This window comes from Chamaea fasciata, unplaced genomic scaffold (genome assembly GCF_029207755.1).
Source record: "Chamaea fasciata isolate MVZ Bird 193981 ecotype frontalis unplaced genomic scaffold, bChaFas1.0.hap1 SCAF_5, whole genome shotgun sequence".
Classification (NCBI taxonomy): domain Eukaryota; kingdom Metazoa; phylum Chordata; class Aves; order Passeriformes; family Sylviidae; genus Chamaea; species Chamaea fasciata.
In genome coordinates, this window is record NW_027094090.1 from 11,121,553 (window position 1) to 11,147,867 (window position 26,315).

The following is a 26,315-nucleotide window of genomic DNA, read 5'->3' on the forward strand; positions in this document are numbered from 1 at the left end:
GGGTCCGGCCGGGGCGGGACAGGCGGTGCTGGGCAGTGTCCGGCCGGGGCAGGCGCGGTGCTGGGCAGTGTCCGGCCAGGACAGGGGCAGGCGGCGCTGGGCAGTGTCCGGCCGGGGCAGGGGCGATGCTGGGCAGGGTCCGGCCGGGCCGGGGCAGGCGCGGTGCTGGGCAGGGTCCGGCCGGGGCAGGGGCGGTGCTGGGCAGTGTCCGGCAGGGCCGGGGCAGGCGCGGTGCTGGGCAGTGTCCGGCCGGCTGGGGCAGGCGGTGCTGGGCAGTGTCCGGCCGGCTGGGGCAGGCGGCGGGGTCAGCGCCTTCGCTCCCCCGAGCTCCCCCTCCCGGCCGGGGCCGCGCCGGGGGCCGGGCGGGGGTCGCTGCTCTCCCTCTCGCTCCCGCCCGCCGAGCGCCCTCGCCCCCCCGCCCGGGCCGTTCTCCGCCTTCTGCCGGCCGTGCCAGGCAGCCTCTCTCTCGGCCTTCACTACCGGGTCAGGCGAGGCGGGAGCGGCGAAGCAGCGCCCGCCTCGCTCCGGCACCGACACCGACACCCCTCCTCCTCCTCCCCGCGCCGCGGCCGTCCCCTCCCTCCCGCTGCCTCCCTCCCTCCTCCCTCCTCCCTCCTGCCAGTTTCTCTACAACTAGTGCATCCACGCGCAAGCAGGGTCCGGCCGCCGCGGCTGCCATGGATATCAGCTAAAGCCGGCAGGAGCGGGCACAGAGGCGCTCCCCGACCCAGCTCGCAGCCCGCGGGGCCGCCGGCCGGAGCCGCGGCCGCTCCCGCCCGCCCCGAGCCTGCCCGGAGGAGCGCGGCTGCCCCGGGGAGTGGGGGCAGAGAGGGAGGGGGGAAGAAGCACAGACTACAGGGAGGGAGTCGGGCAGAGCATCCCCACGGCAATGTCCAAGGGCTTGAAGAAGAAAAGCCACTGGACGAGCAGAGTCCACGAGATCGTGATCGTGAGGAACCCGGAGGGACAGCTGGGCTTCGAGCTGAAGGGGGGCGCCGAGAATGGGCAGTTCCCCTACCTGGGGGAAGTGAAGCCCGGCAAGGTGGCCTATGAGGGCGGCAGCAAGTTGGTGCCGGAGGAGCTGCTGCTGGAGGTGAACGAGACCCCCGTGGCCGGGCTCACCATCAGGGATGTGCTGGCCGTGATCAAGCACTGCAAGGACCCCATCCGCCTCAAGTGCGTCAAGCAAGGTAAGGCGGGCGTGGGCCCTGGGGGCCGGGGCAGGTCTGGGGGAGCGGAGGGGGAGCAACTTTGTTGCTGCAGTTTGACTTTCCCCCTCCCCGCCGGAGCCGCCCCCTCCCCGGCGGCGGGGGGAGGATGCGAGCGGCGCTGCGCGGTACCCGCAGCCGGGCGAATTAAATGTGCGTCAGTGACAGCGCTTCGCCATGCCGGGGGGGGCCGGCCGGGGGGCGGCGGCAGCACCCCCCGCAGCCCCGGGCTCGGGGGGACGAGTCCCCGCCCGACCCGACCCACCGGCCCCGGTCCCCACCGCCCCTCCGGTGCTGCTGCCGCTGCCGCTGGCGCTGCCGGGGGGGCCGGAGCGGCGGCCGGGGCCGGCTGCGGAGCGGGGCTTGCCCTTGGCTTCGCCTCGCTCCGGACGCCTTGGCGGGGGCACAGGGGCTGCCGCCGCCCGCCGGGTCTCTGGTGGCGCCCATGGTGGCTTTGGCATCTCTTAAGTGTCATTAGCGGAAAAGTCATTCATTTGATCCCTGGTGAAAACGATCGCTAATCCCAGGGATCGGGGAGCTCAGAGCAAGTGAGAGGACAGGCAGAAAGAAACTTTTGGGAGAGAACGGTATACTCTTGCCTCGCCTCTGTTTCACTTATTTATTTTGAAGTAATGTAATAGGTTAATGCGTTTCCAGGAAAGTCAATAGAGACGAGGCGCCGCAGATGCTGTTTACATGTTTGTTTCTGTCCTCTTTAAACTATGCTGAGTTGAGTTCTCTGCAGCTGAACGCTTGCGAGGAGGTTTCTGCTACCCCAGCAGCATTTCTGGAGCACGGGAGCTGCTCTGGGAGCAGAGTCTGTAGGTGCTCCTTGGCTATGGGTGGTGCAGCAGCTGTGGGCGTATCACTAAAGTACGCATTCCAGCCGGGCAGGGAGCCCAGCCATTGAAAACTTGGGAATTTCTGCGGTGGGAAGTTTTTAGATACCATGCATCAGAGGCGCTTGTGCTCTGCAACTACAACCATCAGCCTCTGCTCAGAGGACACAGAGGAGAATCTCTCTGAGACTGGGTATAATTTGGCAATTTTACTTCCTCTTTGTAATTGACGGCCTATTGTGTAAAATACAGTTTGCGATACTTCTGAATTCTTGAAGAATACGCTACTTAGTAGTTTATCCAAACATGACAGAACCAATAGAAAGAATCTGATTTCCATTCAGGCCTTCAGAATGTACTTTATTGTATATTCAGTTATCTCCATGAGGTCAAGCCTCTATATACAGATATGATCTGGGACTTTTTTTATTTTTCCTTATGAGTAAGTTGTGCAATATGCTGTAGATCGTATCTTGACAGTCAGGCTATGCAGGGAGACACAATAGTTCACGTGATAAGTGAAGATAGAAAATGAATATAATGGATTCTGTCTTGGCGCTGTAGTGTCATCTCTGGACACCTGAACTCAGGAAACCTGCTCTGTACTGTCCTCTTTCTATTAATAATTTTAGTCTGAGTGGTCTTACTGTGATGGGATTCAAAAAGAAGCAGCAGTTGAAATGTCAAGAAAAATCAGGGTAGATTGTCTGTAATTCAGTTTTTTTTCAGAAATTCTATAGATTCTTTACAATAAGGCAAATTTAAGGTTACTTCGAGTCGCTATATGTCCTATTTCTTCACTGTTTTTCTAATATTTCTCTTGAAGTCAAAGCAACCACCAATGATTCATTAATGTGTGCACCCTTAATAAATTACCTGTCATACGTGAATTAGGGACATTAGTCAGGCTTTTAGTCTGGGAATTACTGCAAGCTTCTGCATGAGACATAAGGGATAAATTCTGAATTCTACCTAATTCTATGTATCTGTACCTGTATCAATACATATCTGAGGAGTTTCAGTTCAGTACGTTAACTCACTACAGTTTTAATGCAAGTTCTCAAAGCACTGGCCACATGACTGTGTGTCTGGAAATGACAGTTCAGTGTAGATTCTTGGACTGAGAAAGACTTCCTGGCTGGAATGATCTTTCATGTGCTCCAGCATCCTTTACGCCAAAGAGAGAAGCCTTCTGGATCCAACTTCCTATTTGGAAAAAAAAAAAAAAAGGTCAATGATTTGTGCGTTTTACTACCTGACTCCTCCTTCAAGTGTAAGCCAGTGTGTCCCTGCGCCCCTCGGTGACAAAGCACAGGCAGCCACGTTACAGCAATATTACTATTCCCTAACAGTGTTTTGCAGCAGTGTGTAGGAGAGAAAAAGCTGAGCTATAAAATCTTTATATGTTTTTGTAACTTTTGTACTCCTTTTAATTATCAGGCACCTTTAGTGTGCTGGAACAAGGTTAATGACTCCATTATCATTGTTTCCGCATAATTTATCAATGCTATCTCTGTCAATTAGAATAGCATGACCTTGAATGCACCATGTGACTGTAGCTGCTTCTTCAGTGCTGCCTAGGAATGAAGTCAGAGAGAGAAATGTGGAGGTAGGACACGACTATTTATAATGTAATCTTTAAGAGTCTGTGAGTATTTCTCTTGTTTGAAAGTTTTGACAATTCAGCAGTGAAAATTCACTTGTAGATGAAATCAGGGAATGGCTAATTCAAGAATTGGCTGTTTTGAAGCATAGAAAAGGTGCTTTGAAAATTTTTCCTTATGTTATGTTTGATTAAACACATCCCTCTCTGAAAAAATTAAATACTTCATCATTTATCACATTACTAGATGAAATACTTCTTTTGAAAAGTCGGATGGAATATTGCTGTTTTGTGTTAGCTAAATATCTTGAGTTATAAAAACTCCAAACATATGATGTAGGAGTTGCTGCATATTATGAGGAGGAGTAAACTTCATGAGAAACGGATTTGCAGTTCCATGATATGATTCAACATGAATTCTCCTAGATATGACACCTGATAAATAGGCTTTTAATGCAGGAAATTGTGGCTGGGTTTGCATGGAGAGAAAAGACTGTAAGAATCATTATTATTATTTATTATTATTTAGTCTTAATTCTAAGAGTTCACAAAGAAATACTCCTTGGAGACTATTTCCTGTTTGGTTTTTTTTGTTTGGTTTGGGTTTGTTTGGTTTGGTTTGGTTTGGTTTTGTTGTTTGTTTGTTTGTTTGTTTTTTGCTAGCCACTTGTGCTATTGTTGACAGAATCGCGGAAAATCTCTGGAAACACATGCGATGGAATCTTGGCCTAGATGAAGTCAAAGGCAAAGCTGTCCTTGACATCAGATAAAGACAGCAGGATTAGGATTTCCTCTGCAAAACCCCATGCTTTTTTGAATATATACCCTTCCAATGAGAGAATTATATAAACAGTTACATTCATTGGGTGTATTGCAAATGTACATTCTGACCTTCTGCTCTCTTGGGTGAGGATAAGGGCTGTGTACTATTTCTTAAAGAAATACGTCTGAATTTCAAATGTGTTTGTTTTTACATGTAGAACAGTTTGGATTAAGTGCTGTCTTCTTCCCACACATGTACAGATGCATAGTTTTAAAAGTAGCAGTGTGTTAAGGAAAGGCATCTTAATTTGGATAAGTAATCACATGGGGAAGAGTCATGTGGGGAACAGTGTTCCCCCCAGTTCCATTCTCTGTTCATCACTGCTGCCTCAGATCCACAGTAATTCCCACCAGTGGCTGACGGGTCTGTGCTGTGCACACTCACTCCTTGAAGGGTTGCACAAACAGCCCACTTGGTTGTGCTGCATAAACCAGGATCTCTATTCTTTACACAGAATTGTAAACTTCCACAGATGCCCTCAGCAGAATCCCAGTCTGAAAACATGGATTTCAGAACTCAGGAGCATTGCAACAGATTTTGTCCTGGAGCTCTTGCCTGATGCACCTCTTTCTCAAGGAAAATGTATTAAGTAACCAGGTGATCTGACCAACTGAGCAATTTAATTTACTTTTGGAAGTATTTAATGGTATGAATATATGAACTATGAATAAAACAGACATTTCATATGGGCACTTTCTAATGGCTCTTATCTGACTCTAACTAGTCAGACTTTAAGCATCAACCCCTATTTCTTTAGCTCTTTACACAAAAAAGGCATTTAGTACACATAAAGTAAGTTGGAAATAAAAGCCAGTTTATTTCCTTAGTCCAATCATTTGCTTAATAGTAAGCATATGCTAGAACATTTTGCAGACTATGGATGTGCTTGGGCATATTTTCAAGTGCTTTCCCAGTCAGGAAGAGGTTTGGACACTCATTAGGATGGATCCAAGAGCAGCCAAGTTTGGGCAGACTGCATCCTCCCCATCCTATTCCTGGTGGCCGTGACTGTGGTTGCCAAGCGAAGACTTAAAGGACAGGATGGTACTATCCCAACACCCACTGATTTGTTGCTAAGGGCTTTAGTAGCCTTGTAATGTTTCTTCTTAATGGGTTCATCCATAAGCTTTGCAATTAAAACTTGGCTTAACTTTTGAAATTTCTTTAAAAGTCTGTGAAAATCCTTTTGACAGAGAAATGCAGGGATGTTGTGATTTTCCAAAGTTTTGCCTGCAGACTACAGACTTTTTCCATACACGTATCCCTATGTATAGTTATATATATATTTGAAATCTTTTCTTGTTACTTATGGTCATAAATAATTCTCTTCCACATTCATTAAAACACTCTGTGCATATAGATAGTCTTTTGGAGACCTTTTATTCCTGGATATCACTATGTACTATATTCCAAGATGGAAATGTTGGATACAGTTACCTCCACAAGAAGAACAGAATTTTGCAACAGAAATCTTCATGATTTTCCAGAATAAAAAATAATCACAAGGGTCTTTCAAAAACCAGAAACAAAGAACACTGAAAATCTGTATGGTTGTACTTTTCTTTATGACTTTTGCATAGATAGTATTTGAAAATCAGCTGTACTTCTACTCCTTTTTCCTGATTTGTGCTCCTTAGGATTTTACTAACTCCTAAAATGAAATTCAGAGTTCTTTTTTTACCATCACTTTGTGTTATTCTTATGCTTGTCCATCTTAATTTAAAGACCATTGAAGCTGACTTCTGACTCATGTAGCTTGTGATTTATTCTTCAGCTCCTCCAGAGAGCTTGTGATGTTTCATGTCAGGGACTCTGTTCACCAGCAGTAGAATTATATTCATTAGTCTTCTTCCTTCCCTGAGAATTACAAATGTGCCATTAAAGGATGGGGCCATGACTTTGTTAGTGCATCATTTCCTTGAAGAAATTAAATAATTGAGAGTGCTCTGCTTAGTTCTGTTTAGTCACATAAGGTAAAGTTAATTTTACAGTAAGACTTGTCCATCTGTTGATACTGCTGACATCAAAGGAAAGTACTGGTGTGAGGGGGTAGAATTGTGTCTGACTTCCTTTATGCATCCTATAACCTCAGCTGCATTAATTCAGCATTTCATGAAAGATATGGATTCTGAGCTTTTGCTTTCAGTGTTCTTGATCTTCTCCTTGCTCTTTATAGATCAGGAGCTCCTTTCATGACATGAAAGATTCTATAAATCATTCATCTGCATATTTTGTATACAAGAAGTGGTGTATACATGGAAAAAGTACTCCTTCAAAAGGGATTTATGGGAGGAGGTGGTCACAACTGTGGTTTAGAAAGAGTGATGGCGAACAAAGTGCTGCAGTAGTTGTAGAAGCAGATATTTCTTGTTCTTCTCTTCCTCATGGTGCTATAAACAAATAAAAAATTAAAGGAAATTTCCTTTTTTTTACAGGGAGCATCAAGGCAAAGTTCAAAGGACATAGTGATATTCCTTGACTGTGTTAACATTCTGGAACTATTTTTTTTTCCTTAAGTACCTAGGCATTTATAAAAATATTTATAAAAAATTTTACAATCTGTTTTTTTAGGACTGGTAGGAATTTTCATCTGTTGGTTGAGATTGTGTAAGAATTTGTATGGGACTTCTATACAAGTATTGCTCCAGTACTGCTCTAGAATATTTTTTATTCAAGTTTTGGTGCAAATATATTTATATTTACAGCGAACCTGTTCACTCTGGTGGCCAAGTAATGTACAGAATGGTAAAAGATTCTGCAGTAGGAAAGAAAATAATCATAAACTTTAGAATGAGATTGACTAGATGCCTGTCCAAGTAGGTGCAGTCTAGAGCACACAGTGGGAAGGTATTGATTTCAGTGGCAATGTGCCTGTCATTGGGTTTTGTTGCTGAATGCCGTTGCAATGCTGGCCTTAACTGAATTTTCTAAAACCACAGGGGCTGTGATCCCAACAGTATCTCTTCAGCACACCTAATTTGTTACAAATGAGCTTTTCTTCAACCTCATAGAAATCTATCCTGTAAGAAAGTTTTCTGGCCATTTTTTTAGCTTTCTAACTGTAGGCTGAAAGTACCCAATGAAAAATGGAATGGTGGCAGAAGCGAGAGAAAAGGAAGATACTTAAGGACTTTAACAAAAATGTGTTAGCATTCCTAAACTGGACAAAAATCCTTGTTGGTAAATGATAATCTCAAAACCAGTATTTATGGTTTGAATGTCCTTTTAATATTAACCTAAAACCTCTCATTTATTCAAACCTGCTATCCACAATTTGGAGACTTCACTAGAAACTGAGCTGAAAGCAAGCTGTTTGTGTGTATCTGCCATGTATTTATCCTTTTTACATTATTCTTGAACACCCAGTCAGTACTTCAGATTGCTAGAATCCAGAAAGCTTAATCAAAGGTAGCTTGCTGTCAACACAGCACTACCAGGTGTCTTCTCATTCATACATACATTATGATTAGTAATATATGAATAATGCTGTTTCACTCTGCTTATCAGCTTCAGAGGTTTCTCCTGTGTGTCTTTGATTAGTTCCACAGTGCATGAATTTGAGACGAAGGAAAGTAAGACAAGGAACAAAATGGAGAACGTAAAATTGTGTGAAAGTTCCAGGAAAAAAAATCAGAGATTATTAAAGTACGTTTCTGATTTTAGATTTTACATGTTCTGTCATATCCAAGAGAGTGTATGGCCCTGTGTCCCCAGCATAGGAAAAATCAGCACAGGGAACATGTGTTTCCTCAGTCTCTTAGTTTCTCAAAACGTGTTGAAATCATAGAATCATTTAGTTTGGAAATGACCTTTAAGGTCATTGACTCCAGTTAACCCAGCACTGCCAAGTCCACCATTAAATTGTAGCCCTAAGTGCCACATCTCCAGGGTTGGCTCAACCACTTCCCTGGGTAGCTTGTTCCAGTGTTTGCCAATGCTTTCAGAGAAGAAATTTTTTCCTAATATCCAATCTAAACCTCCATTGTGCAACTTGAGACCATTTGTTCTTGTCCTATTATTTTTTACTTAGGAGAAGAGGCTGACCCCCACCCAGCTGCACCTCCTTTCAGGCAATTGTAGAGAGTGATAGAGTCTCCCCTGAACCTCTTTATCTCCAGACTAAACATCCCCAGCTCCCTCAGCTGCTCCTCATCAGATTTGTGCTCCAGACCCTTCCCTCCATTGCCCTTCTCTGAACACACTCCAGCACCTCAATGTCTGTGATGAGTGGCTGAGAACTGAAAAGACAAGATCATTGATAAAGGAATTAAGCAGGCCTGGCCCAAATACTGAGCCCTTAGGAGCCCCACTGGTGACTGCCCACCAGCAGGATGTAGCACTATTTTCCCCACTCTCTAGCCCCAGCCATCCAGTCAGTTTTATATGCAGCAAATGGTGCACTAGTCCAAGCTATGACCAACTGGTTTCTCCAGAAGAATGCTGATGTAAAGCTGTCCCTCTATAATATGCACAATTTTTTCCAAAGGAAAAAATTGCATTCTTGTTTCTTCAGATGAAAGCATGAGTTATTGTTAACATGTCTGTGTTTCTGTCCCAAGTTCTCATGAAAGTGGGGTGAAACAATGGTGCTGCCTGGAAAGTGGGGATGAAACACATATTTGTGTAGATGACTTTCCAGTGCTTGTGACGTTCCTACAAAAAAAGGCATTTTCCAGGGAGTGTTTCATTATGGACAGAACTGCATGCTGGATTCCTTGCTGCTGAGGCAGCACCTTGGCCTCCCTGGCTCTATTCCTGCATCCTTCTTCTCTGGTGCCAACACAGTTGAGTGTCATGACCATAAACACTCAGTAATGGTTGTGTAGGACCCATAAACACTAAGTCACTACTGCTTTTCAGACCTCTGGCCTTGGGAAGCAAGGGCAGCAGTTCAGGTATTCAACACCATGTGAAAATGGAATTAAAATATGGTTTTCAGACAAGAAAAACTGCCTGTCTGTTTCCACATCTATAGGTGAAATAGTGCCTTTCCATATACATTTCTATGTAATATTTTTGTTACTTTCTTGAGCCATCCTTGGTTTGGATCAGTGTACTTCATGGAGGCCTCCCATACATTTGCAAACCATGGAGCCCTATCTGCCACAAACATTCTTCTTTCTTGCCTGCTCCAAGCCTTTAGTGCTAGTGAAGCACTTTCCTATGTTGCTGGAATTCACCTTTAACCTTTCAGGTAGCGCATCTTTCAGGTCTGGCATTAGCACCAAGTAGTGTATTCTGCCAGTAAGATATTTCTACTCTCTGTGCTTGAGTTCACTTCAGAAAGCATCCAGAAACTTGTTTGGACACAGAATTTTGGCATTCCATGATCCAGATCATGCCTGTTCTGATGGGAGAAACCCTGGTGTAACAATCTCCCATTGTGCCTGGTCTGGGAGATACATGACACAGCCTTGACAACCTATGGTAGTCTCTATAGCCAGTGATGGCAGTCATATCATTGAATTATCCAGAGTTATTAAAATGTTCACTGAGTTCCCAGTCTACTACACTGGGGGCCGGGGTTTTTCTTTGACAGTCTGTTAGGTGAGACACTGAGGACAGAATTGAGATCACTCACTCTCTGCAGAGTCATAGTGTGTTTGTTTATTAAAATGCTGAAGAAATATTGTGTCCTCATTATGCAGGAAAAGAAAGAAACCCACCTAGAAATAGACTTCCTCATTATGAGTAGTTCTCATAGATTTTCTATGCATGGAAGAACAATGGAAAGCAGTGGTAGAGTATAATAGAAAAATTTTCTACACTATACTAGCAAGTACATCGTGTAGCTGTGTTAATGTAACATTGGTATTCCAGAGTGAAATCCTTTCTGCAAACAGATACAAATAATCTTTTATAACTTATCTATTTATTGGTATCTTTGTATCTCACATTGTCCTTGCATTTCTCAAAATGAAATGTGCAAAATGATTTTTTTAAATTGCACATCAAGGTTCTTTTTGTAATATAAAATAAAAAAAAAATAATCTTCCAGCTTTGTTTCCGTCATGCCAATCATGAATTAATCTGCTTATTTCTAATAAAATATTGCCGTTTCATAAAACAACACCTAACCTGTCCTACACAAGCTGAAAGGAAACAAGATTGGGGCATCATTCTCATTCCAGGACAGTCATTTCACATGTAAGTTCATATAACACACACCATTTTTTTCTACTTAAACCTAGACTGAAAAGTGATGAACAGTCTTATTTGCACCCCATATAGGTTATCCTGAATAGTTTCTATCATGTTACATTCTCACAGCTGATTCTTTAACTAGAATGAAATGGAATGGTTAATTTCATTTGTGTTCATTTCTGTTATTCCCTTACTAAGTCATTCTTTGTGCTAAATCTGCATTAATAAATGTCACGTAAGCCTCTCACATGCTTCCAAAATGGTATGTTAGTATAAACAAGTATTAATCCCATTATATTTTAATTCTCTGTCCTTGGTTTTTTAATAGGAACAGCAGTTTTTATTTCAAAGCATTGCAGAGTCCTGCTGCTATCTTAAAACTAAAAGATCATGCCGGTGCTCCTATCATGGAATTGAAATCCTTGTGAAGTGGGAAAGGGAGCAGCTGCTGAATTCTTGTATCAGACTGATGGAGGAGCTGAACACTTCTTCACATTAAACTGTTGAGTGCTTTGCTTAGATAAAGTGTAATTACCCCCAAATTCCCTATTCAGCCACTACACTACTCATTTGGAAAACTCTCCTTGAAGCTCAGGCCCACTGGGATGCCTGTTCTGCACTTGATGATACTAGGTGGTCTGCTCTGACCCCACTTTGTTTTATATATATACATACATCTGTATAAATATATATATAGTAATAAAATAGTCATTATTTGTACTGGTATTTCTGATTTCTCTTTCCATCTGGGTTTGTTATATCTGCCTGTTGTCTCACGCATGAAATCTGAAAACTCTTGGTGGCAGAAACTGCATTTTTGTTGTAGCAACTAGCATGGCAATTTCAAGTTGAGAGTCTCTCGTTTCTATGGCAATGTAAGGAAGTATTCACATTAAATTTAGAGTCTAACATTATGAATTTCTTGGAATTAGTTGCTGGAAATATTCTGTATCATTTTAATATAGGATCTGTAACTCAAATTGATCATAATTCAGTCTTGGTGATAGAAGCTTTAAAGTAGATAAAAGTTGAGCAGTATTTTTGGATTTAAGAGAATATAGTAGTTATTACTAATGTGGAGCTTCTGTATTGGTAGTGCTGGTCTGTTGTCTTATGGTTTTTCTATTACAGCTACTGCTAGTGAAGCCTATTCAAAAAATCTTTGTTATACTGTGTACAGAGAATATGTTTCCTGAAGAATATGGTTTTTCATTTTATCTACTTGATTACAGATGTGGAAGAGCATTTCTGCCCTGTAAACTTCTAGAAGAATTACTGGAATTTCTGATAAGCCAGTATAAAGGGCTTTTTCAACACTCACTCTATTTGGTAATTTTCCAGTTAAAATAGCATAAAAGATTTCAGGAAAAGAATCCATCACAATACTGGAGTTTTTGTTAAGAAGATAAAGTAAAATCAAGATGTTGGGTTTGCTTAATTAAAGCTAAAAGTCAGTAATTGAAATCTCAATTAAAAGATCTTCTGGATTCATATTTATGTTGAGTTTTTCTGTTAAGCCTGTGATACTTATGTACTAAAATAGTCTTCAGAACAGATGAACCCATAAAACTTAAATATGCCACTTTTAAATATGTGTGAAATATTGTATGGGTTTATGTACAGTTAATCTGACTTGCAGAAGTGTAACAGCTGCCTTGCCTCAATAGGGATTCATGTCTGTACCTGTGCTTTAAGGGCAGTGAAATTAATGTTTCTGAGCTGAGGGTAAAAGTCAGAGAAGCTGAAAGTTTGGTTTTGGTTTTGATTTCTTTTGCATATATGAGAAAGCACCTCCTGCATGTGACTAGAGCAGTTCCAGTTCTAGAAAAGTAGTAAATCCAATTAGTATTCTTTTGGGTCAATATTAAGAAGATTTCTGGTAAGTAGTGAGCTACTTTCTCACCAACTGCTGTAGGAACAGGTTGCATGAGCTGCAGAATTCCTCCCTCTGTATCTGTGCACTGCCGGCCAGCTAATGAGGATGCTGCTGCTGGAAAAGAGATTTGCAGCTTGGACATTAAACCAGAAGCCTTCACTTATCCCTTTAGATACTAATATTGGCCTAATTATTAGACTATCTGAATAGCTTCCAGATTCTAAAAATCATTTACAAAATCTCACTCAGAGTCTCACGTAGGTCCCCTGACCTAGGCTATGAGATAGAGTTCTTAGAAACCATTGGAAAATTACTGAGTTTGACAATCATAAGGATTTTTGTCCTCTGTGCTGTCTTTTTGTGATATTATTTTTCATTTTTTAAATTAAATTTATTTCATTATTATAGCCTGTCCTGTTTTTTAGGAAGAAAGGATCTTTCTAAATATGTATGGTTTGCCTATAGAACTGGTACTGTATTTCTCCAATATAATTGCTTAGTTTTTTTCCTTTTCTTATTTAGAAAATTAATCTCTTACAACATGAATGTTGTTATTAGCCTATGAAGCCAACTGAAATAAGATCCCATGGTGACAGGTACTACACTTGCTGCCCCAAAGGGTTTATAAAGGCAAATTAGACACAGAGGATAGGTAGGAATAGAGAGAACTGCACAGTGGTGAAATGGTTTGCCAAAAATCTCAGATCAATCAATAACAGAGTGGAGAACACTGCAATGTAATTTAAAAGTCAGTGTGAGCAGCACTGCATCCAAGTAAAGGCACACAAACCACACAAGAACCCCTCCCCTGTTCAATGAGGGTTTCTATTGATTGCTTGAGTAAAATATTATCGTAGGTCTTTATTTTATATTTTACATGGCAAATCCCACGTAAAGCAGAAGCTTTTTTATTAACAAAGAAGCACAGTCATGCAGAGGTATCTACAGATGAGGGAGTGTGATGGAGTGTTTTCTGCTAAAATGAAATACATTTTTGAGATATGTTGGAAGTGCTAAAGTGTAGGAAACCAAAGTTATATACATATATATATTTTAATGAGATATTTACATTTGTTTGCACTCCTAATTGGACAAGTAGGTATATCAGTCACACTGTATGAGACATTTATTAGAGTTGTTTTGGCGTGTTAAAGCCACTCTTTGACAAGTAACAAATAGTAAGTCATTTTATGGGGTTTCTTTTGGGGTGTTTATTCCTCCACCCACCCCCTTTGCCTTTTTGTTTTAAAATGTCTTGGAAATAGGAGAAGTCCTAAAAATGTTACCATAGGCAGAGTTTGGTTTGCTGAGTGAATTGTACAAAATACTAATTAAGAACCCAGTGGGAGCCTCTGACTTTTCACAGTGGTGGGGGACTTCAGATTGGCTTTCCTGGGTGGTGGCTCCTTTCAGAGCCCTGGTGTTGGCACCTTTTCATCTAAACTGGATGGGGTTATTGGCGGAATCCTAGATTTAGCCCAACTTGACATCCCACCAAATTGATGAGGAATTGTGGAGAAGTGAGCCTGTGCTGATGTTACAGGGACACTGGTAATCCCAGGCAGAGCTCTGTTGTTGCTGTGTCAGTTGTGGTTACATCAAGGGTTTCCTTTGTGCCTCTTTGCCTCTTTCCCTCTGTAGAGGGGTGTTGGTACCTCTTGGTGCTTTCACCTCCTCTTTGCCATTGGTTTCTCCTTTCTCACTGGAAACTCTTTGCTCCCACTCCGCTTGGAGAGGCTGGTACAAAGGAATGTGTTGCCTGCTCTGCTGGAAGAGGTTTCACTGTCTAGAAGGTCTCTCTGTTCTCCTCTTTCAGTGCCTGGGGCCTGTGTGGAGTTAAAGCAGTGACCAGTGAGAGGTCAGGGTACGATTTAGCTTTGCACAAGGAGGGCTGCTTAGGTCTTGCTGAATCCACTCTTTGTTTTCAGGAGAAAGGAGTTGTGTAACATTTAGATGACATCTAACAGAGGTTCTGCAATCCTTCTTTTAATTCCCTTCCATGTACCACAGTACTTCTAGATCCTTTAAATAGAGGTAGCACAAGCCTGTGCAGCGCATACCTGCTTTTCTATCCTGTTGAAGCATTGATGTGTCTGTTTGACAGCCAGGCAGTCCTGTTCGATCTGCAGCACCCATTATTTTATGGGTCCTGATATGACTTTGGTCCTGGAGTTGATCATGAGCACACTGTTGCCTTGTTTGCATTATTAATTCATCAGGCTTTTTACATACAGTCATTGGTAGGTCTGAGGACAGAGGAAACCCTGAAAAGCTGATGTCTCCAGCTGGTAAGGGCAGCTGGTTCACAGTGCATGGTGAAACTGCTCAACAGTTTGCTGCAGGAATGTGTAATGTTCTGTATGGCCAGTATCACCAGGGAATAAGTGAGATGAGCTAGACTTTGGCTCAGGCACCAGACTTACCAGTCTGTGCTCCTGTAAAGCAGAGTTCCAAGCAGTACTTGATGGAATAGCACTGGTATCCTTACCCTCCCTGGACCAGGTGTCCTGAATTCAGCCCGGGATCAGGCTGTTCAGGCATGCCAGGTGTCCTCATAGAAGAAGGTAAAAACACCTGTGTTTAAAGGGTGCTGGGTCATTCTGCACTGGAGAATTCTGCTTTTCTTCTTTATGTGTCTCCCACTGTCCTCAGAAGGATGGGATAGCTGAAGTTGCACAGAGTGCTAGGCCCAACCATATTCCAGAATAGATGATGGAGTAGTGCATTGCTATCTGGGTGAGAGGGAACCTGAGCTCTGGGAATGTTGTGTGGGGCACCATAAAGCTGTTGCTGAAGGCACACTAGCAAGCAGGTGACCTGAATGGGCTCCAGTTTGACCTGTGGAGCAGGTCTGTGCAATAATGCCCTTGGTGCAGGTCTACACTTGGGTATAAATTCCTCAACTGAGGTTTGAAAGATTGCCTTCTTTCTTCTCCATTTTATTTTTTAAAAGCACGAAATGAAACCAAATGTCAATGCTTCATTTTTTTTTAAGCAGAATCATTGTTTTCTGACCAGTCTTTCTCAGTGTAGTTTTATCTGTTTAACTCAAGAGCAAGTGCTTCCTCCTGCTTTTCCTGGCCACGTGTTATGCACACTGGGAAGTGTCCTATCCACTCAATCACCAACTAGTAGCAGCTTTCCAGTTGCAGTTTGGAAGCCTTTCTAGCAAGACATGACCCCATCACATCATGTTTATCTTCTAAGATCTGATGGATTACAGAACTAGTGTGGCATTGCTCTGAATCAAAAGTTTATGCATATGTTTATTCATGTTTTGCCTGAAAACAGTATTATGTGTCACTGCTGAGAAGCGATTTCTGATCAAATCCAGGAGCAGCCAGGCCTCTGTGAGTCTAAAGCCTTTTTAATTTATTTCCCCCTCTGGCTGGTAGCTGCAGATAACTGCTGTCTCTTGGAAACATCCTGCAGTTAAGGTGGGTGAACCTGCAGACTATGATTTACACAGGAGTTTTTCAGAAGGGCAGCAGAATAAAGAGGGGAAAAAGCCTCTAGCAAGATGTTTCACCCAGATTGGCAAGTCAAGGATCTCTTTCTATATTTTAGAGGTTTTTTACATATATTTTTCTGTTACAAAAAGCTGTTGTACTTGCAGTAATTCTTTTGTAAATAAAATATTTAAATTTTATTATAATGTAGAAATGACTTTACAAAGATCAGATTTTTTTTTCTCACCCTTTTTTCCCCTTTATTACCCTAACCAGCACACTGCAAAGGCTTTGTGTTCAGCCTTTGAATTGTATGTAAAATATATCTTCAATAGTAAATGGGACCTGTAGCAGAGAGGCTCCATTTTTAGCATCTAAAGGTATTTTACACATATGGGGTTTTGTATAAGAAACAAAGAAATCCCTGGAGAGGAGTTTTTTACAGGAGCATGTAGTGATAGGACAAGGAGTAAAAGTTTTAAACTAAAAAAAGGTAGGTTAGATTAGAAATTATGAAGAAATTACTTACTGTGAGGGTGGTAAGGTGCTGGAACAGGTTGCCCAGAGAAGCTGTAGGTGCTCCATCCCTGGAAGTGTTCAAGGCCAAGTTGGGTGGGGCTCAGAGGGACCTGGTCTAGTGAAAGGTGTCCCTGCCCGTGGCAGGGGATTGGAACAAGGTGATCTTTGTCATGATTAACAGTATTATAAATCATATAACTTTAAAGTTTGGCTTTGAGGGGCTAGAAACTGCAGTTTTCTCAGAGAACATAAATTGCAGGTGTTCTGTAGCTTTCAGTGTGAGGTGCACATTTCTTGCAATCTCTGAGCCAAATGGAACTGCCCATGCTGAGCAGCCCAGCAGCTGGCCCAGCTGGAAGTGGCTGTCATCGTCCAAAATGCTTCTCAAGCCTGCTGGAGCTCCCCCAGGAGCAGCCTGTTCCCAGTGCCATCCTAGCACAAACAATAGCTTCTCACTGCTCCAGCCCAGGAGTGGTCATAACTATTTCCACCTGGGTTTTTTCTTTTGTCAGCTTTGATATCTTCCTTCAGCTCATTTTCCTTTGAAAAAAAGTTTGTTAACAATCAGCTGGGCGTCATGTTTGCTTGCAAAACACCTGCAACAACACATAATTTCTTCTTCACTCATGTCAAACAAGATCCAAGAATTACATGCCCATCCTGATTTACGCTGTACTATTTGGAATTACATTGGAAATGCATGAATTTTATGTGTCCTGCTGAGCTTTGCTTTATTTTCCCGTGCCAGTATCAGCTACTCAGGGAAATTTCATATCAGTTTTATCAAGTTCACAGTGCAGCATAGAGTATTTCATATTTCTCTTATAGGAGGATTTCCAGTCAACTGTTTTCAGATACTGCATTTCTGTATGTTGGAGCTGTGTTTTAAAGGTTTATAATTGAGTTTTGGTTACTGAAGCTGTCTGTAAGCAATGCCTGTAATTTCTTTCTGTCTTACAACTGTTTATGAAACCAGGAAATTTCTGATTGCTCTTGTTTTCAGAGATGATTGCAAAGTTTTTTTACAGTTGTTTACTATACATACCAGAAATAATCTGGTCAGCAAAGAAAAGTGAGAGGAGAGGAAAAAAAAGGTAGGAGTGGAAGGCACTGCTGAGTAATTCCATCCTGTCCAGTTCCATCCCATCTAAGAGGCTACAAAGCTTCGTCAGTCTGTTGTGCTTATGCCACTGCCTGAGAATTTCCATCTGTTCAGATGACATATTCTTGCGCAGGGTTCTTCAATATTTTTTTTTTTTTTTTTAATATGAAGACAGCATCTAATTAAGAGCTGGGAAGTTTCATTGGGAACTGGAGATGTCCTGCCTTTGGAGCCCTGGCTGTGATGTGCAGGAAAGACTGTTCTACAGTTCAGCTCGGGAAGTGGAAGAGGCCTGGAGCTGGTGCCCTGACTCTGACTGCCAGAGTGGAGAAGGGAGAGAGATTTCTCTCCCCAGTGAGACAATTCCAGGTCCTTGTGCTTGTTGGAAACGATGGGAGACCAAGGGAGTTGTGATTTCAGTTGGGCTTTGTGCATGGGGTAGAAGCCAGTGCCCTTGGCAGGCCCCTCCATGGTGCCTCATGAGCCAGAATCCCCATGCAGACATTAAGTGGAAGAGTCTCAGTGTAACAGATCATTAGAGCTGTTTGTTGTCCTTCACTGTACAATTCAGATCAACAGAGAAAATGACTGTACTTGGCCTAAAAAAATTCTGTGTTTCTCCCGATTTTTATGAATGTGTATAACAAGAACCTTTGGGAAAGCTGCATGTTAATGCATAAGTGGTTAAGTTACAGTAGCATTAAGGATTTGATTTAAACCACAGATTCAAGGATTTCCAATAAAACCAAAAATCTGTCTTTACGTCCAAATTTTGTTAAGCATGTTGTGTATGTAAAATCTCTTTTTGTGACTCTTTTCATGGACATGCTTTTTTTTTCATTTTATCAGTGGAGGAGGTTCAGTTTTTCTGTAGTACATTAAAGCAGATCCAGAGCAACTAACTGATGCCGTTTGTTTGAATCCTTACTGGTGTGTTGGAGCATGTTCAGCCTTAATCTATCAACACTCTATCACAGTCCTTGATGCTGTGATTTGATTGGAGTTATGTGCATAATCTCTCTGTGTTTCAAACATCTTGGCTCTATTGGCTCTTTTCACACTTCTACCCTGTGTTTTAAATATGTTTTATTACATAGCTGTAACACCAGAGCAGTCAACGCATAGAAGCATAGAAATAGTTTGGAAAAGACTGCTGAGATTGAGTCCAGCCTTTAACTGATCACCACCTTGTCAAGCAGGCCCCAGTGCTAAGTGCCACATCCAGTAATTTCTTGAGTACTTCTGAGGCTGATGACTGTGAAGTATGTTGTTGGTGTCATAGAATCACAGAATGGTTTGGGTTGGAAGCAACCCAAGAAAGATCATCTTGTTCCAAGCCCTCTGCGCTGGGCAGGGGCACCTTTCACCAGACCAGGCTGCTGAAATCCCCGTTCAGCCTGGCCTTGAACATTAGGCATGGGGCATCCACAGCTGTTCTGAGCTACCTGATCCAGTGTCTCCAGTCTCCCTTTACCCTCACTGTAAAGAATTTCTTCTTTATATCTAATATAAGCCTATTCTCTTTTCTTTTAAAACCACTGCCCCTTTTCCTGTCACTGCATGTAGTCCTTTTCCTGCTCTCTTGTATCCCTTTAGGTACTGAAGGATGCTCCAAAGTCTCTGGAGCCTTCTTATCTCCAGTCTGTACAGTTTCAACTCTCAGCTTGTCTTTGTAAGGAGAGGTGCTCCAGACCTCTGGTCATCATTGTGGCCCTTCTCTAGACCCACTCCAGCAGGTCCATGTTCTTCTTACATTGGGGGCCCCAGAGCTGGACACAGCACTGCAGATGGGATCTCACAAGAGTGGAGTAAAAGGGAGAATTACCTCCCCTGACCTGTTGGTCATGCTCCTTTTGGTGCCACTCAGGATATGGTTGGCATGTTTAATGGCCTTCAGTGTGACTCCTGAAGTATTGATAAAGATGCCATCTCAAGGAGCAAACCAAAACTAAGAAATAGACCAAATGAACAAATAAACAACCCCGCAAAACAACAAAACAAATGCCTCCAAACCCTAAGAAAAAAAAAAAAAAAAAGCAAACAAAAGGGAAATTAAAATAAAAAAATAGAGCATCCAGAAGATACTTTGTAGACTCCATAATTTAAAGCCAATGTTAATCCATTTGAAGTTATGTGACGCTTCAAAAAAAAGCATACAGCTTGCAGCTGTTCTAGACTGGGGATATCTCTGCTGCAGTTCATCAGACCCATGGCCAGGGGAAGGAAACCAGGGTGCCACTGCTGGGGTGTCAGAGTGAGCTTGGCAGGCCAGCAACAGCAGGGGGAGGGGAGTGCTGGGGCCATCTGAGACTTTGGTGGTGGTGTCTGGGTGGGTGGAGAAAAGATTGGAGGTAGTTCCGTGCCAGAGCAGTGCATCTCTTTTTGAGAGCTCTCATAGTTATTTATATGCAGCTGTGCATGTGAAGGGTCTGTGTACTAAAGTCATGACAAACGAAGGTTTATGATATCTATGTTACTTGATATGGTGCTGAGATACAATAATGTCATTATTGAGTTTGTTACCTGTTTTATAGTGGCAAATCTACTGATAGTTTCAGTATTGTGAGGTGTTTGAAATGTGCAGTGGTGTAGATTTTAAGATGCTTAAGTAGATTAGGCAATGGGCAAACACTCAGAGACCTTGGCTCTGTCTGATTCTCTAGAAACCTTAAATAAATTTCTCGGTCTCTCTACCTTGGTTCCCCAATGGTAACAAAATTACATAGATTATTAAAGTTATAATAGGTCTGTTCCTCAGAAAGAGTTCTGAGGGAAGCCGATTAATTATTGTGATGCATTTGTCTGCAATAGCAGTCAGGATAGCATACCAATATGACTTACAGACATGTAATTGCTAATTAGTCAATATTGACCTGATCCTTGAAAAGTAAACTCTGACAGCTGAATCAGATATTTTGTAAATATGATATAAATGATAATTTATTTATTTTTTTAAATTAATGAGTGTGTTCTTTGTTCATTTTCTCTGCATATAACACACTGGCTCAAAGATGCTTGCCATATCAATTTTGAGACAATTCCCTGATCAAGTCAGTGATCTTTTATATTATGTTTTCCTACCTTTATTTTTTTTAGCTGCACAGAATGGGCTTTTCCCTTTAGCTGAGAAGTATCTTTTCTGCTATTACTATTTCTCCACAGGGTAAGTCTCTTTTTGCTGGAGATATAGTTAAGGTAGGATACTCACAGAGTGCATTATGCTCCTCCTTTCACCATGGCAGCCTGTGTGCTAAAGGTTTTATTTAAGCATGCAAAGCAGTTTATGTAAAACTGATGCCTAAATATTTGGATTGTGGGGTGGTTTTAGACAGTTTAATTCTTACATTCCAACAGAACTGTAGTAGTAGAAGTTTATGTTGTTGGTGAGTCTTATCTTTGCACTAGATTTTTCTCCTGAGTGTTTGTGAACATTTTGGAAGATATCTGGCCAGAAATATCTCTGTGTTAGTTTGTTATTCTTCTTTGGCATTGTTATCCTTCTGTGGTTTGTCTATTTTATTTATTCGGATAAGGAATCTACATTCTGCATTGTATTTTTTTTTCTTTTCTAATGTTTTGCACTTCACTTTCATCCAAAATCGTACTTGTGGCTATTCTCATGTTGGTTGTAGATGCACCATTGAAAGTGAAGAGTTACAAATACCTCAGTCTCAGAGTCAATACTAAAGGTAACTAGACTGAACCCTTTATCTGTATTTGCTGGATTCTAATTGCCCAAATCCTACGTGTTGGTTGCAATATTTCAGTAAACTTTGGGAGCACTAGGTGCATAAAAAAAATAAGCCAGGGAAAAGATAAGGCCACATTTGGCAACCAAGTATTAAAGTTGATTCCGAATGAAAGTGATTAGAAAAACAAAAAAGTATGAGTTATTCCTTTGATCTCTGTTTAGTATGAAATGATTTGAAATTTGGTCTTTTTTTTTTTTCTGGACATTTTTTCTGGGGACAAAATCTGCTGTCTACTAAGACATTGTACAACCTGATTGTATCTGCGGTGGAATTGCCCTGTGTTCATTGAAAAATTGAAAACACAGTATGCTCCAGTTCTTGTGTTTTAAGGTACTGGAGGCTGTCATTGTTCGACTTGCAGGAGCAATATCTGTTGTCAATGATGATAGATATTTTCCTAAACTTATTTTTTAAATTATTATTTATCTGCCATAAGTTAGTTTATATTTACTATATTGGGTAAAAAGGACCGAAATGTCTGGCTTTGATGCATAGCAAACTATTATCCACCAGAACATTAAATTTAAGTCACTCCATATCTCTGCTTTATATTTCAGGTTTACTGTTCATCATCATGTCCAGTGTGAAAAGTTTTAGGGGAAGGATTTGTTGTTCATTTTTTATGGAGCTTGAAAAGCTGAACTGTGGCTTTAATTGATCTTTGATTCCATTCTTCTGTGCAACTACAAATGTCTTAACATATCAGATATTCATACCATTCACATGTAAAGCAAGAACCAACATTTTAAGGTTTCATCATCTTTAGTTTTGTATAATCTACTGCCCACAAAGTGGTTGAGATGAAGGTGATGAAGTCCAATTGCTCTTCCTCAGCTGAGGCTCTTAGCCAATACATAAATTGCAGATTTTTTTTCTCTATGGTAAATTATTGTGGCAAACCTGTATTGTGAAGGGCTCTGTCCTGCTCCCTAGCTGATTTAAGAACAAAAACTGCAAGGTTAGTGTCTGCATCATGGTGGCCGAAAAAGCAGTTTATTGTAGGTGAAACATTTGCTTCGGGCTGTTGTCGTGATCTAGGAACAAAGCAATAATGTGTAACTTTTTTTTTTTTTTTTTTTTTTTTTTTTTTTTTTTTTTTATTCTGTGCAAAATTCAAACTCTCTTGTCAGATAGGAGTTTTAAAAATCCTTCATCAACCGTGATGCAGATAAATAGGGAGATTTTTCCAAACAGCTATATAAGCCTTGAGAGCATATGAGAGCTCTCATATGAGAGCTTTCTTACATGTTCTAATATAAACCCTAAAGTTTAGCAGTAATAAGAAGCAACACTACAGGTTAATTCATAGGGTAGTTAAAATTAGTATCAGGTTTAGCTTGTGTGGAAGAGAAGAAATGTTATTAATAAATGAAAGAATAAAGTATGTGATAATTAACACTTTTACTAGTCAAATTTATTGAAGGCCACTGGAAACTGAATTTTTCTTTTTACAGTCCTACCTGAGAGTCACCTGAAAATTGGAAGTATTTTGGAAATTTTTAAAAGTTGTTTTGAGCAGTTCTAGCTTTTGTCTTTGAGCAATTCTAGCTTTTTATTGGTTCTAGATTTATGGGGGCTTGACTTTCTGGATAGTAAGGATGGATATCAAAGATCTAAATGCATTTGGTCTGAAGCTAAGCTGGAATGGCTTTTCATAGTCTCTCTGAATCATCATTAATCTCACTAGGTAATATGGACATGTAATGATTTTTGGAAAATCACATTACAATTTTAGGCAGCACAGTCCATAGAAAACTGAAAAAAAAAAATAGGTGTTGAGGTATGTAGTGGTTTGAAAGCAAAACAAATGAGAGGCTCCAAGTCAGAGATACAATTTAATAGGAAAAAAGGAAAGAAAGTAAAATAAAATAGATGCAATAATACAAAAGACCACTGACAGACTCAGAATACAACCTGAGCGGAGTGATGGTAGCAGTCCAGATGAGGTGGTCTTCCTGAAGCAGTGATCCTGTAGAAAGGTCTGGTAGCTCGGGTCCTCTGGGAATCCAGTGGGTAAGCCCCCTCTGGTGTTCAGAGTCTCAGCTTATATCCAGGCTGGAATGCTTGGTTCCTCCCTCTGGGCGGAGCATCTCACAATGGGATGGTGAGTCATGTGATAAGGCCTGATGGGCCCATTAACAGGAGGTAGTCCAGGAGGGGGTTATCTGTGAGCTGTGTGGCAAAGGTGCTGATGGGCCCATTAACAGAAGATCAGCCAGAGTGGAGGAGGCAGGGAACACTGCCTCACCTGGTTTCAACAGTTCATTGAGATGGTGATAGAATATACTTCAACCCAGGACAAGGTAGAATATTTACTGTTGAGATACTGGAGTATGTAAGCCTAGAGAAAAACATGCCAAGACTGGAATTTCAAAAGGACACAAGGGAGCAGGAAATCACTGACGTAGAATAGCCCTCATTGAACTTCTCTAAGAGAGTAAGGTTGCAGTGCAGTGTTGGTTTCCTCAAATAATTTTATGGTCTCTGGGACCCTGAGAGATCTGTGTTGAGCATTGATGATCACTCGGGATTGAGGCCAAAGCTTGTCCTGTATTGACAGTAAATGCAACTTGACCTCAGTCAATATCACAGCTGTCTTTTGTTGTCCAGGATTCCAGCAAAGGAACTAGAGCTGATAGGTTTATTAGTGAGTCTGGCTTCTGCTCTGCTGTAGTGCATGATTTAGTTTAGTAATTTGTTTAAAAGAGCCATCTGATCATTTTAGCCATTGATTCCATTTGGTGCTGTCTAATTCCACTCAGTAATGTACAAGTCTTCATTTCTGCAGAGTCCATTATTCAAGGGGAGGAAACATATCGTATTCCTTCATTGTATACACATACAAAATAAGAATCAGTATTTACAGAAAAGGGAAAGGAAGTAGCCATATACCTTGGAGACAATAATCGATTATCTTTTTAATTTGTGTGGAAGAGACCAGTAACTGAATGATGCAAAGAGGAAGTGAGAATTTGTGTTGTTTTTTCTACTGGCATTTCTTACATTCCCAATAAATGATTGAGTGACCATGGTGGAGTCAAGTGTTTTTGCTCTTGATAAAACGTAGTGATTTTCCCAGGGTAATCACACCTGAGAAGTGGTAACTTGGGGGATGCCTGTAATGCCACATTTAGGTGAATTCCTTCATACCAAGAACACAATGGCTCACCTCCTTCTGGGAAGGTCACCTGGTGGCTTTCATGGTGTGGATTCTTCCCTGTGGGAAATAGGAATGAAATAGAAAAAATACTTTTTGGATGGGTCACTACCTAGAGATGCTTGTGTCAGATGTGGACAGTGCCCAGGGTCTGGGCTGCATGTGCTGAGTGCTCATGGAGAGAGCAGAGGGGTTACTGAGGTATACCTGGTCTACCCTGCAGTAACTCTTAACAGTTTTGGTAACGTGTGCAGTAAGGTTGTTCCTTCCATCTCCTGCAGCCATTCGTGCAGAATTTCTCTATCTTCCAGTTTCCACAAGAGTTCAAAAACTTTGTGGGTTCCTTGTGAAAGAGCAGATTACTGGTGTTTATATGATAGATTTGGGAGGTATCAGTGACAGTTGTCATGTAAATTTACTGCAGTTTCCAACAACTTGCACTCCTTAGCACTGTAGGCTGCATTTCACCATCTGATACAAGAAGATAAGTTTGGGTGTTTAAGGAAATCTGTATTATATTTCTGGAATTAGTAGGAATAGTCTGTAAAAGTGAAATATGTGAAAGAGGTCGTCACAACCCAAAGAGTAGTTTTGTGTTTCACTATCAGCATACTTTTCTAGGAGTGAGAAAAAAAAGAAAGAAAAATGTATAAATTAGCTAAATCTGATTTTATTATGTATTAGTGAAGGGAAGAGCAAAATTATGTTCTTCACAAGCATAATAAGATGCCTAAATGAATTGTTGTCTCCATATAGTTTAACACTGTTTTATTTTATTGGTCTGATCCAGGCTCCAAGAGTCTTTCTTTTGTTTGGCCATAGCTGTTTATAGCTCATAAGCATTAGTCTTCACTGAAACAATGTAAAACTAGTGGAAGAGAAAAGTAAAATTACCCTGTTAACGAAAATAAATAAATAGCTAGATTTTATTGCATAAGGATAAATCACAGAAGTAATGCCAAAGGTGTGTCAGAATTCAAATTATGTATGTATATAACTCCATGGTGAAATTTTGCAGAAAATTCACTTTATCTGCAGAATTGTTTCCCAGAATTCTCTAACTTTGACAAGCTTAAAAGTATTTGAGTTTAAAAAATACAAATGAATTCAGAATGACCCTTTCTAAAAAGTTCATTTAAAAACTCATTAAACATAAAAACTCATTCAAGTGAATTTCAGTAAAGAGAACACAGAAGCAGACTCAATTTATGTCTGACTGAATTTATTAATTTTTTTACTGGATGGTACATAAATACCTTTCTCTGAACTCCTGTCAGACCACTGAGGATAAAATTTACCTAATTGCGTGTTGATTCACATGTTGGAAAAATCTTTTGTACAAAAGAAAAGCAGATTTGGTCTCTTATTTGTGATGTGCTCAGAATCATGTGACTTAATCACTTCGGGTAGTAACTGGAAGAGATAATCCCCTTGGAGCTTAAGGATGTGTTCCAAAATCAGGGTATGATCTTTCAGTCCTCAGTTACTTGATTACTTGACCAAAGACCATCAGTCCTGTTTTTAAAAATCGGTGTTGAAAGATATAAAAGCAGCTAGTGGGGTTTTCAGGTGATTGAGGAACTTAGGCAAACTTTGCTTACCAGCTAGATCTTCATACACTCACAGGCCTTTATGTTTTAAGTTGGGATTATGAATGGGAACCCTTATTTTAATCTAGCCTAAATATGCTCTTGATTAAATGTCAGCATGTAGATTAACCAGTTTTAATTCCTAAATGGATTAAAGGAAAGTGGAGTGGACCACCTCTTTAAAAAGCAGAGGTGATTTCTTCTTCAGTGGTTTGACTGGGTGTCGTCTCCTCTCTTTGGCTTGTTCAGTGGGG

The 26,315-nt window shown here is 41.2% G+C and overlaps 1 protein-coding gene across 10 annotated transcripts in view; it reads left to right on the plus strand.

Moving 5' to 3' along the window:
* The first annotated feature begins 662 nt into the window (after positions 1–662).
* The window catches only part of MAGI2 (membrane associated guanylate kinase, WW and PDZ domain containing 2), a 714,127-nt gene continuing 688,474 nt past the window's right edge, over positions 663–26,315 (plus strand). For all 10 annotated transcript variants that reach the window (XM_066182812.1, XM_066182813.1, XM_066182802.1 and 7 more), the window contains exon 1: positions 663–1,190. In XM_066182812.1, the coding sequence (XP_066038909.1) occupies positions 890–1,190 (301 nt within the window). In that variant the 5' untranslated portion in view covers positions 663–889. The remainder of the gene's footprint in view (positions 1,191–26,315) is intronic.